At 32.0% G+C, this 13,179-nt stretch overlaps 2 protein-coding genes across 2 annotated transcripts; one reads left to right on the top strand and one right to left on the bottom strand.

The window, feature by feature from the left end:
- Positions 1 to 4,105: 4,105 nt before the first annotated feature.
- On the top strand, positions 4,106 to 5,929 carry MRL7 (polyadenylate-binding protein 2-binding protein). The gene is made up of 4 exons (XM_079003894.1): positions 4,106 to 4,876; positions 5,061 to 5,145; positions 5,474 to 5,585; positions 5,692 to 5,929. The coding sequence occupies exons 1-4, from the start codon at positions 4,155 to 4,157 to the stop codon at positions 5,784 to 5,786; spliced, it is 1,014 nt and encodes a 337-aa protein (XP_078860020.1). The 5' UTR covers positions 4,106 to 4,154; the 3' UTR covers positions 5,787 to 5,929.
- Positions 5,930 to 7,194: 1,265 nt separating this feature from the next.
- On the bottom strand, positions 7,195 to 11,357 carry LOC145055539 (long-chain-alcohol oxidase FAO2-like). Its single transcript, XM_079003895.1, has 3 exons — positions 11,080 to 11,357; positions 9,131 to 9,406; positions 7,195 to 9,061 (listed from the first exon to the last, which is right to left on the bottom strand). The coding sequence occupies exons 1-3, from the start codon at positions 11,299 to 11,301 to the stop codon at positions 7,316 to 7,318; spliced, it is 2,244 nt and encodes a 747-aa protein (XP_078860021.1). The 5' UTR covers positions 11,302 to 11,357; the 3' UTR covers positions 7,195 to 7,315.
- Between the last annotated feature and the right edge of the window lie 1,822 nt (positions 11,358 to 13,179).

Consider the following 13,179-nt stretch of genomic DNA (forward strand, 5'->3'; position numbering starts at 1 on the left):
GGAGGATAACACACTCCGAAATAATGAAGATGATATCGACCACACTTCTGAACCTCCACATGTATCGTCTCCTTCTTCCTCACTGCCAGTTTCTGATATCTTCGCTAATATCATGCAACAACCCTTTCTGAACCTTACTACTCCACCACCTCCACCTCCATTCAATATTCCAACCTTACCAATGACCAACTCACCCATTACCTCATCCATTCTGATTTCATCCATTCCTCCACTCCCATAAACAAGTTCTATTGAGACTTCACTTCCTCATGTCTCAATCCCTATTTCTTCACCAATCTCTACCGAATCCACGATACCCACAACCTCAATTGTCTCAACTCCGCCGAAAGTTCATGTATTCAAATCCGTTTTGGAGGAGATACAGACTTTAGGCATCCATGTCAACGCATTTGATATGGGGGAAAATGCCAATATCGGTGTGACTTCCGAACCAGGCACATCTACCGCTACTCCTTTCAATGAGGATGAAGATATATTGTTCGAAGATGAACAAGAACCCATTGAGGACTTTGCTTTTCAGCCCTTTAATCTCAATATCAACAATGATGAAGACGAAGCTCCCATGACAAAGGGATAGTTCAAGCAATTAAATAAAAAGTTTAATTTAATTTTGGAGCATTCCCATACCTTTTCTTTTACGAAGTGGGAAAATCTTCTGACTACTCATCAAGAAACCGTGGGAATGCTCACATCTGAAAATACCAAAGTCATTGAAGAATCCACCAAGGTTGCCTAAGCTTCATACAAGAAGATAACCGAAGCTACAAAAAAGGTACTGAAATTACAAGACGAAGTCAAGGAATTCATGGCCGACTTCAGGACCTCTTCTGACAAGAACACAACTGATATGAACAAAGTCATTGAAGGATTTCGTTATTCTTTAAATGGAGAAAAAGAAGCTCTCTTAACTCTTCGTGCCGACATCAAGCTTGGCAATAGAACTGAATTCAACCATCACCACAAAGCTTGAAAAATTACAGGAGGACTTGGCAGCAGTAAATAAAATAATGGATTCCTTAGCAAAGTAAACTCAGAAAGTGAAGGTTCTGCATGAAAAATTGAAGAATGCTCAATTTAATGTCGCCAGGCTACAAGAAGAGAAGCTCTTTGTAAAAGCTCGCAATTCTGAAATTCATCGACTATTAAGAATTGTTGAGACCAGATCCCCTCCATTCAATGATACAGTGCAACTTTCTCTCTCTGAAAAATTAAAACTTGTGTTCGCTCTGCTGAATCAAATCCATGGTGTTTCGGGAAGTGGTGCTTCTTCGAAACAAAGGGGAGACGGGGATGATAAAGTGAAAGAAGAATTTGATAAGAAGGGTAATGAAGCTTTTAGATCAAGGAAAGATAAAGACACGACTATTTCTGAAGAAGATAATGAAGAAAATATGATTGAATTAGAAAGGGATGAAAGAAAGAAACGAGATAAAGAACTTGATGAGCTCAATGCTCTCCGACAAAAGTATGATGCAGAAGATGCTGAAGTTAAAAAATCGGATTTTATTTTAGAAAGTCAGAAGTCCTTGTTTCCTGCTTAGGCTTTCCAACGAATTCAAAAAGAAGCCATTGATCTTCCGGAGTTATACTGGTTGGAACCGAAGACGTCTTTTGACATCAGCAATGAATTTGAATGCCAATTAGACTTCCTTATCACCCCACGAGCATTCCTTTTTCGATGCTTCTAGAAGATCGAAAAGTCCCTAATCTCCAACAATGTGATCAACCGAAAACTCTTCAATTTATATCTCAAATATGGGAAGCCTCAGTACAAGTCTTGGAGTCTAAAGCGGATTGTTGGTTTGAAGGTTGGCTTACCTGAACAAACTGAAGATTTTCCGAACATTCACTTCAAAGGATTTTGGGGTTCGAATCATGTGCTTCATGAATTTTCTTTGGCTGATCTGCCTTTAATGAATCCATATGATTGGATTTCGTTATTCAACATTATTGCGAAAGATGTAAAGAAATACGAGCCTATTTTCGACCATTTGAAGAGGATGATTAAATGTTACATCCTGGAGATTACAAAGATGGATATTAAGAGTGCCTTTGTTTTGAATAAAAGACCCATAATGAAGCCATTTGAAGAACCTGAGGACATACAACATATGCAAAGGGGGACTGACTGACAAGGAATATTGGAGCATCGTGTATAAGAAGAAGTAGGGAGCAATTCTGAAAAATTGCATGTTATTTTTAAGGGACAAACACTTGTATTCTACAAGTGCAATGAATCAAATTCTGGCAAGGGCTAAAGCAAACCATGCCAACTCATCTTCTGATTTAAAATGTGTGTCGGATATGATTCAGTCGTATCTGGCTGTCAGGGCATCCCTTCTGAAAATTATGCCTAAGGTTTTTGACGCACAAAGACAACATTGAAGACTTGTCCATGTTCGGAATCGATGTATGGTTTATTCTATAAATAGCGTGCATGTAACTTTTAGGGTTATGACTTTTAAAGCAAGTACATAATATTTCCGCCTCAAGAACTATTCTATTGCTGTGATTAATAATCATTCGACATCTTTATGATCATTGTCGTTTCTTGTCTTTAATTCGTCTCATAAATAATCTATTGATCTTTCATTGTTTCTCACACACGTCATCATTTCACTCATTTTTCTTTCCATTACCAAAAGCCAGAGTATGTATGAGAAAAAACTTTCACTTTATTTTTTATAAATAAAACAATTGATTTTTTAGATTTATAATTTTTTTTATAAAATAAGTAATAAACATAAAAATTAACTAACAATTTTCGGTCTTATAGACGTTACCTAGCAAAAAAAAATCAAATTTCTACCGTTTTTTAACGGTTACAAAAAAAAAGGAAAATGTTTGAAGAATTACAGCCGGAGAAAGAATACGGCAACCCCACCCATCCCTATCCTGTAGGGACGGTGTTGTGTTCCGATGTGCGAAAATACTTCATGCCACTCCTTTCCGTGGGGCTCCGTCTAGCCTTATAATGTATCTCCAACGTTCAAAATCAACATAAGGAGGTATATATGATGATTTATGCCCATAACTATGGACATTTAGCAGAATATGTCCCTAAACTTTTAAATTTCTCATTTGTTATCCAATTAGTCACATTTAATCAACAAGTATTGAGATTTATAACCCAACCATCATAAGTTATACGTTAGTTTTCTTTTTAACAATTAAGGTGCAAGACAAGTTAAATCCAAGTCAAGCTTAAGTTTCTATAATAGGTAGGTTGGTCTACATTCTTTAACTTCTCCATTTAACCAAAATCAACTTTGAAAATTTAATTCTATTATTTTTTTTACTTAAAAAAGTTATTTCTATTATTTAATTTAATTTAAATAATATCATTTATTTCCTTTTATTTAACAAATTTACTACTAAAGGTTAACACTTCTAGCACCGAAATACGGGTATTAATATAATGATTTGGACTTTGAATAACAAACCCACATCCCAATAATTACATTAAGCTAAGTCATAATAAAAATCCAAAAAATCTAGTGTTGATTTCATGAAGTTATAGTTTCAAAAACACTTTAGAAAAATTAGTAACTCGATCTGAATCATGGAAACAAAACTACGCTATTAGATTTGCGTTCTCGACATGCATGAAATTAACTTTAGATTTGATCTAGTCAGAGATTATCGTGCAATCTCAAGAAGCAGATGTGGAAAAGTAGTACGCTGATGTCCACAATGCAATAAGAGAAATAAACGATTTTATTCAAGAAGTCAGAAGAAAAAAATCATGACTTAAGAAAACAAAAGAAAGAAATTCGACATATGAAAAACTGGTTATCCAATCCATATGGTGCACTAATCTTCAAACCAAAACTGGTTATCCAATCCATATGGTGCACTAATCTTCAAACCACTTTTTAATGTGATATTTACAAAGACGTTATGAAAAAATAAGTTTTGATCGATGGGGAAAAACAATATTCTTGTATGATTTACGAGTATCCAAATTCCAGAGAAAAAAATACTAATGACTAGTTGACTAGTTGTGATGATTTTAAATTAATATCGTTAAATATAAAATATTTATTTATCTGGAAAAAAAAAGTCTTTTATAGAAATTTTGCTACAAGTCAAACGAATCTCGAATTTTGTCACTCTTTCTTTGAACCCTAACAATGGCCTTAAACCCTTACCTCACTTTTCACTCACTCCTCCCTCTGTTCACACACACCAATACGATTCGTTACCCTGCGTCTATCTCAAATATCAATTTCATTCGCAAGCATCGAATTCTATCTGCAGTTTCTAAAGATTCGGATGTAAGCTTTGAAGATGATAGAAAACCCAGAAAAAACCCCAAACCTAGAAGAAAACCAGCGACTGCAAACACCGAAAATCCAAAAAACGAAGAAGAAAAACCCTTCCCCACAACGATTCCTAGAAAACCCAGACGCGGTAGGCGAAGCGAAGCGGCTGCCGTGGAAGATTTCATGCGGAGTTCATTAGAGGAAACGTTTGCAGCGATTCGCGAGCAGAATTCGGAGGTTCTGGAAGGTAAAGAGAATGTAATTCGGGAAAGGATTACTGATGAAGAAGACGACGACGATGATGATAATGGTGATAAGAAGGAGAAGGAAAAGAAGAAGAAGGGAATGGTGGTGGAGGAAGAGGATCCAAATTGGCCACTGGATGCTGAAGTGGGGTGGGGAATTAGGGCATCGGAGTATTTCGAAAAGCATCCGATCAAGAATGTGATCGGAGAAGATGGGGTTGAGATTGATTGGGAAGGTGAATTGGATGATAATATAGTAGTTAAGGAGATCAATTGTTTGGAATGGGAGAGTTTTGCTTTCCATCCTAGTCCCTTAATCGTGCTTGTCTTCGAAAGATATAATCGGTAATTAACATTATCTGCAAACTGATTACTTATTGACATAAATATATAATTAGCTAATCATCCTACATCTATTAATAACCTGATTATCTGATTCTGATGACACCTTCGAAATTGAGAAGTTATGGATAGTTAATTAACAAGTTGTACTAATCCTAATTTGTGGGTTTTATTTTTACTTTTACAGGGCAAGTGAAAATTGGAGGGCCTTAAAGGAGTTAGAGAAGGCTGCTAAGGTGTACTGGAACGCAAAAGATCGCCTTCCACCTAGGGTAAAAATACACAAAAAAAAAACATTTATTTGGATTTTATAAATAACTAATGAGTCAAATATGACTATAATCTGCTATACACAAAAAAAAAAAAAAAAACATTTATCAAGCACATCCTAATATTGTTACAATGATGATTGGATTTTCTGAAACAAAATGATTTAGTTAGGAGGTTGTTTGCATGTCGTTTCCTTCTTAACTAGTATTTTTTTAAAGTTTTCTCATTTGACTTGTTACAAATCAACGTATTTATAGATAAATGTGTTGAAATTGTCACCTGTGTTATTTAAATTTGGTTAGTTATAACTTTATTGGGTTGGAAATGCAGACAGTGAAGCTTGATATGAACATTGAGACGGATCTTGCGTATGCACTCAAGATTCGAGAATGCCCACAATTATTGTTTTTACGTGGAAACAGAATTATTTACAGGGAACCACGTAAGACAGTTTTTTAGTTGTTTTTGGTTAAATAAGTAAAAACAAAAGTAACGATTTTGATTATCTGAATCTGATTTATTGGGTTGGTTTGAATTGTGAATTGCAGAGATTCGAACAGCGGATGAGTTGGTGCAGATGATAGCACATTTTTACTACAAAGCGAGAAGACCTTCATGGATGAAAGATGCAAAATTGTACTGATGATCATAAGTTTCAATCTAATTATTTATTCATGGTTTCAATTCAAAGTGAAAATCAAATTATTTTGAAATATAAAGTATCATCTATGTAATCAATTAATTAGTATTTAAAGGGTGTTAATTAGGTATTTGGATATTTCATGATTGTGCGATCTTAGGTTGGGATAAAGTGTAGTTGTGGCTATATGATCAATGAGGGTTAAATAATTAGTTACATCTCAGTTTTGATAAAGACTGATACACAAATTCCTGAATTATTAAAGTTTATAATATATATTCACACCAATAGCTTTATTATTATTTATTCACACCAATAGCTTTATTAAAAAAAAAATAATAATAATAAATAATTCGGAGATTGTTTAAACTTTATTTTAGGAAACCTGGATGTAATTAATGTGTAGTCTGATCGTTTGCGTCATGGAAGAGACTAGGGTTCAAATCTCCCCCCTCTTGCTTTTTTATTATTTTTGTAGATATGTAGCTATGCCCCTTTCCCCCCTCAAGCTTTCATTATATACAACTTTGGTCCAGATTTTAATTTGCTTTACAAATTCGGTACGAAACATTTTTATAAATTTCCCTACAGTTTTTCCTTATTATAATTTATAAATTTGGCCCAATTTTAAGTATATTTTACAAATTGATATAAACTTCTCTTACAACTTTTTTCTAAGAACCTAGTTTTTTTTTTAACTTCTTTTACAAGACCGGTTACATCTTTTTTAACAAATGTGATCTTTTAGGAATTCGTTTTTTTTTCTTTTTTTTAATAATTATGTTTTTGAAAACTAGTTTGTTCAGTTGGACACTTTCTTTTATATCTGTTTTTCACACGTTGGTTTTTTGGGAGTTTATATATATATATATATATATATATATATATATATATATATATATATATATATATATATATATATATATATATATATATATATATATATATATATATTTTGTATGTTTTCTTTTACATTTTTCTTTTGTTTTTTGGAGACTGAAACCCCATTTTTTCTAATATTTCTGCATGGAAAACTTTATGCGTCGAGGGGTGTATCACCCCTAGTAGGTTATTAGTTATTAGTTTATTACTACTTCGAGTGACAGACGCATATCTTAATATTATCTTGTGTAACATATTTTATTATAATTCAAATTTTAAATTATACATCCAAACGCCCCTTTAAGTAACATGGTTATATTCCAAATTTTAGAAAATCAGTTTTCATCATTCCCAACATGTGTTGTATTATGATGTCGTGGTATACAACACATTGATCCAACTATATGAAACAAAATTATCTTTATGACGGGTCGATACAGAACGTTTTTTTTACAACCATATAAACTTTTAGGTTTTTCGATCAACGAAACAAACTAAAACAGAAGCGTAACATCTTATATTCACCTGATTATGTGCTATTTGTAATGATTCTTTATTGAAAACTTTATTTATGTAACAAATATAATATAATCTCATAAATACAAATACAATTAATTGATTAAAAACTCACAAACCTTCATTTTCCAAAATTAATCGGAATACATCCCTTTCTCCATTGCCTGAGCTATTTTCTTAGATATGCAATAAGCAGTCGATTCAATAGTAACCATCGGATTTACTCCGACAGCTGTCGGTAGTACACTGGCGTCACAAACAAACAACCCTTTTGCTTCCCAAGTTTCTCCATTCACATCCACACCACCTTCTTCTTCATTGCAACCCATTCTACAACTCCCCATCTGATGGGCTGACCCATATGTAGTCCAATTCACACCTCTTGATTTCGGCCCTCCAACAGCCGACACATCATCAAGAAGCTCCTCCAAATCCGAATCCTTAATTCCTCTGGTTTTCATCCGTTGCCCGTCGTTCCGGAATGTTCCAACTTCTTCCGCACCCGCGGAAACAAGAATCCTCAACGCTTGTCGTAAACCGATTCTTAGATTCTCTTTATCTGTCTCGTTGAATCGGTACTTGATCTTCCCCACTTCCCTAACCTCACCGCAACTTTCATCTCTCACTAATGAAAAAAGTTTCACAATTCTCGAGTATTTTACCAAGTTGTCCTTCATATCCGCCCCCGATACCCACGGAAACATAGACGCGAATGTCGCCGGTCCCAATGAGGCGACTTCTATAATCGCCCGGACGTTAACGTTTTCGTTAACATCTGATGATGGTTCTCTGACTTTATGAAGGGAGGTAATGATACCTCCCTCATAACACTTCCCGTCAGTTTCAACTCCTGAAGCTGACGGGAAGTGTCCCCATGCTAGTAACACAGGATGTAGGTGTAGGTTCCGTCCTATGTGGCGGTTCGTTAGCCCGCTTGAAACCAACAACGGCGGTGTCGAGAGGGAACCGCCGGCGGCAATCGTGACCCGTGACTCGAACCGGAGTTTTCGAGTGATGGTGCTACTTTCGGCGGTGGCGATCACGCCTCGACATCTTTTCCGGTCGTCTATTACGATCCTTTCTGCTTTGCAACCGGTGAAGATCACCGCACGGTTTTCCACCGCGTCGACTAGCCAAGTTGAGTCGGTGCCTTTTTTGTCACCCGTTTTACACCCGTAACCACACAAACCACAATAATGATTTTCCGATGAGTTTTGCGGTATCGCCTCCACGGTCAAGCCGAGATTCTCGCACCCTCGCCGGAGCATTTTGTTTTGAAAGCTTTCGTTGGTGCAAGTCTCGGTAACACCAATTCTCTTGCAGACGATTTCCATGGCGGAGCGGTATTCGGCGGTCCCAAACATCGGAATCTTTTTATCCACCGCCCAATTTTCAAGAACGTCCTCCGGCGTCTTGATGGAGGCCGCCCAATTAATGGCGGAGCCGCCACCTAGAGTTGAGCCGGACAAAATCATGACTTTGGCATCTAATGTCGAGAGCACCCCGCCCTTTTCATATAGTTCATTCATTGAAGGACCTTCTAAAAGTGAGTAATCATCGGGGCAAAAGTAATGACCTTTTTCAATAACCACCACTTTCTGGCCGGAGCTGGCCAGGACAGCGGCGGCAACACCACCACCACAACCGGATCCGACGATTACCACGTCACATTTGATGTTGTAAAAACCGTTCTCATCATCTTCAATCAATTCAAGTCCTTTGTTTTTAACCAACTTTTTAAAACTTGCATCACTTTCTTTCTCGGTTTCGATAACACCTTGATCAAGTGGTCTCTCTTTTTTATTGTTCAAGGTTTTGTTTGTTGATTTGACTTTGTATCCGATGGCTTCCCATGAGGGGTTATCTGAATTTTCATCAGTCTAAAAAAACAATTCAGAAACTTTTGAATTCAGAATTAAAGAATTTGAGAGAGTTTTTTAATGACTTACGAGTGAGAAGAATATGTAGAAGACCATAAGCTTGAGCACTAGGAAGACAAGTCTGAGAGGGATGTAAGATGTGTATGTATTTGACCATTTCTGAAGAATTTTTTCTCTTTTGTTCAAATTTAGATCATGAAAGCTGTGAATAAATGGCCATTTGGTGTCGAAACATATGGAGCCACAGACTAAAAGGGTTCCCAATTTAGTGGATAGAAGCATTAGAATCAATTTCACCAAGAACACTGCTTCTGGTGGGTATCTCTTCATCATTTTCTCTGCAGTCTTAACCCAAAACAACATTTTATTAGTTAAAAAATAAGTGCAAGAACAATCACAATAAAATTGTCATCAATGTAATTTCTTTTTCGAATGTCTTAAAAAAAAAGTAGTATTTTGTAAATGTCACAATTTTATTTTGGCACTTTTTATATTGTATTAGTAACCAAAATTGTAATTTTAGAATAAATATTAAAATATCGTTTTTTTCATACTATGTAACTACTCATGACGTACCAAATTGAAGCTTACGGGTGCAAGAATACGTCAAAGATGCAGTTATTTGATCATCAGATCAACCAATCAAATATCTGGATTCCTACTTATTTCGTAAAAGGAATTCAAACGTGACATACATGTTCGTACCCGTTTATAATTATTAAAAAATTTAAATTTTGATACTGTATTTTTGTACATATTGTACAACAAAAAATCTATAAGAACAAATAAATTAGAAATACAGTAAAAGATTGACAACATGAACATCTTGAACGAGTCAGGTTGTTCTGGCTTGACTGACCGATATGTTTCTAATCTATAAATAAATAATGTCTCAGTTCTCAAAAATAAAATTATATTATCAAAATAAGAATATAATTTTTAAATAAAAGAATTTACACGATGGATTTCTTAGATTCAAATGTTAATTTGATATATCAAATTTATTTTCTTTTTTTAACGGTTAACGATACACACCCTCTATAATTATAAATATTGTTAATATTACATCATTTAGATCGAACAAACTATATGTTGATAACCACTCAAATAATAATTATAGCAACAAATATTGGACCACAACACCAAATCATCAATGAAATCATAACTAGGCTATAAATGGATTTAAAAGTAAAGATATTTAACGAAAAAATAATTAAATGATTTCCTACTAGAAAACAAGAAACCAGTTGAAGTATCAAACTAAATCCAGATATTAAATATCCATTGAAAGTTAATAAATACACAAATGAATATAACAATAATCTGTAAAAAGCAAATTACAAACAGAAAAGTTTTATTTATTTATCTTGTAAACGTATATTATCGGATACATACATAATTGATAATTTCTATCCAATGTTAAATGTAACTGGATAAGCTTTGTTGACAACCTCAAAAAGGTCAGAAACTCAGTGAAATATTCTGAATCTAACTGATATCGATTTAGAAAAGTCTGATACGATTTGTTTCATATTCAAAGGTAGTAGTAAATCAACATCCAAACAATCATATTGAGGTGGAAACTTTTGTTTTTTCTGCTTTTACTTGTTTTTAAGGAAATCTTACAGTTTTTTAATTTACATCTCAGTTTACTAATTCGAGCAATAGCAACAAATCACAAGTAGTTTTTTTTTTGTTAGTAAATAGAATAATACGATCAATGATGTTTGTTCATGGTATGCTTTTTTAAAAATATTTGGTTCTAAACATAGAAATCGTATTATGCGCAAATTCCAAAACAATTAATTTCACATATGATTTTTGTTCTTAACCTTCTAAAAAGTAACAATTAGGCAGTATTTCCTACCCTTTTCTGCGATTGTAAGTTTTAATTTTTAACAACACAACTAACTTCAACGATCATCCGTGCAATTCACCAGAAACTAAGCAATATTAATATCGGAATTGAAAATTCTCGAGGGTTTAACGGAACATAAATCGAAAGAGAAAAGGCAAACCTCTTGAGGAACAGGAGGCTGAGATCCAGTAGCTGAATAGAAGGAACAAACAGATTGATTAGGGCTAGGGTTAGGCGGAGGCACAATGGGAGGGATGAAAGCTTCACAGATGGCAGCCAATGACTGGATTTGAGAGGATGAGAAACCATGGCTGTACTTTTCATTACTTCTTCTTCCTCCTCTTAACAATGGGTGATGCCCGTTTCCTCCTTCTTCAGACATTATTGTTTGTGTGCACAACCCAGATTATCACAAAACAGGGAGTAATGGAGTCTCAATTCAGTGGCACAATATATATATATATATATATATATATATATATATATATATATATATATATATATATATATATATATATATATATATATATATATATATATATATATATATATATATATCATACTTATAAACTTAGCATTTTTTCTTGAATCTCATGTATTTGAAACCCCATTTTTTTTTACTTTCACCACATACATTTGAAACTTCCTTGACTTTTCAATTTCTTTATAATAATAATTATAATTTGGTAATTAGATTAAATAAATATCAAATTTAAAGTGTATTCATATATAAACTAAATTTCAATATTAAAATAATAGCTTTAATTCTATTTATAAAATTATGTTTTTTAACTTTTAACATATTATATTTCATTTATTAGTTTTAATATATTGTTGGATGTAAATCATTATCATTTTAAAAGTATAATTTTTGAACAATTTGTATAAAATACTTAAATTATTAATTAAAATATAACATTATAGGCTCAACTTAAATATAAATTTTATTTAACTTAAACAATCCAAAGATTATTTTATAAATAGTTAAAAGTGATAAATTATAGTGTATTTCTAATAATGATTGTAAGTTGGTTAATAATGTTAAATAAATATCAAACCTAAAGTGTAATCATAAATAGACTAAATTTCAATTTTAAAATAATATATTTACTTCTATTTATAAAGTTATGTCTTTAAATTTTAACATATTATACTTAATTTATTAGATTTAAATGTTATTGCATGTAAACCATTATCAGTTTAAAGCTGCAATTTTTTAACAGTTTGGACAAAATACTTAAATTGTTAATTTAAATATAACATTACAGTGTCAACTTAAATATAATGTTTAATTCCACTAAAAAAACAAATAATATTTTATAAATAGTTAAAAGTGATAAATGCAAAAACTAAATTGTAATATTAGTTTAGCTAAAATATTTCCTAAATATATTTATATAATCGTTAAAAACTTTTCAAATAAGTAGCTTAAAATAACTTATAATAACAATAGTTAAAAATAACTCTATATAAATGATTATATTGTTACCTTTAAAATCAAAAAATAATGTTTGATGTTTTAAATAATTATAATAATAGAAATTAAAACATTAAGCAGATAAATTTAAAAAAATTAGTTAAAAATAACAACTATAAATAATATTAAACCATATATAATATTTAATTTTATTGATATGTAACTCGCGAGTAGAAGTCATTCAAACAATTGAGATTATAACGTTATAATAGATTTATGTATTATCATATGATTCAAAATAATCAATATATTATATCAAATTAATATAAGAATTATTATATCAAATTTAACAACAACGTTAATGTTATATTTTAATATATATATATATATATATATATATATATATATATATATATATATATATATATATATATATAAAGATTTCAACTATATAGGTGTTTCTGCACATTATAATGTCAACTCAAATATAAATTTCAGTTCCATTTAAAAAAACTAAAGAATATTTTGTAAATAGTTAAAAGTGATAAATTGTAGTGATAAAAGCAAAAACTAAATTGTAATTTCAATTTAACTAAAATATTTCTTAAATATATTTTTATAATCGTTAAAAGTTTTCAAATAAGTAGCTTAAAATAACTTACAATAACAATAGTTAAAAACAACTCTATATAAATGATTATATTGTTAGCTTTAAAATAAAATAATAAAAAAAAACAATGTTTGATGTTTTAAATAATTATAATGATAGAAATTAAAACATTAAACAAATAAGTTTTAAAAAATTAATTAACAATAAAAACAACTATAAATAACATCAAATCA

Source organism: Lactuca serriola, chromosome 5, assembly GCF_051521515.1.
Source record: "Lactuca serriola cultivar US96UC23 chromosome 5, Lser_US96UC23_V15, whole genome shotgun sequence".
NCBI lineage: Eukaryota > Viridiplantae > Streptophyta > Magnoliopsida > Asterales > Asteraceae > Lactuca > Lactuca serriola.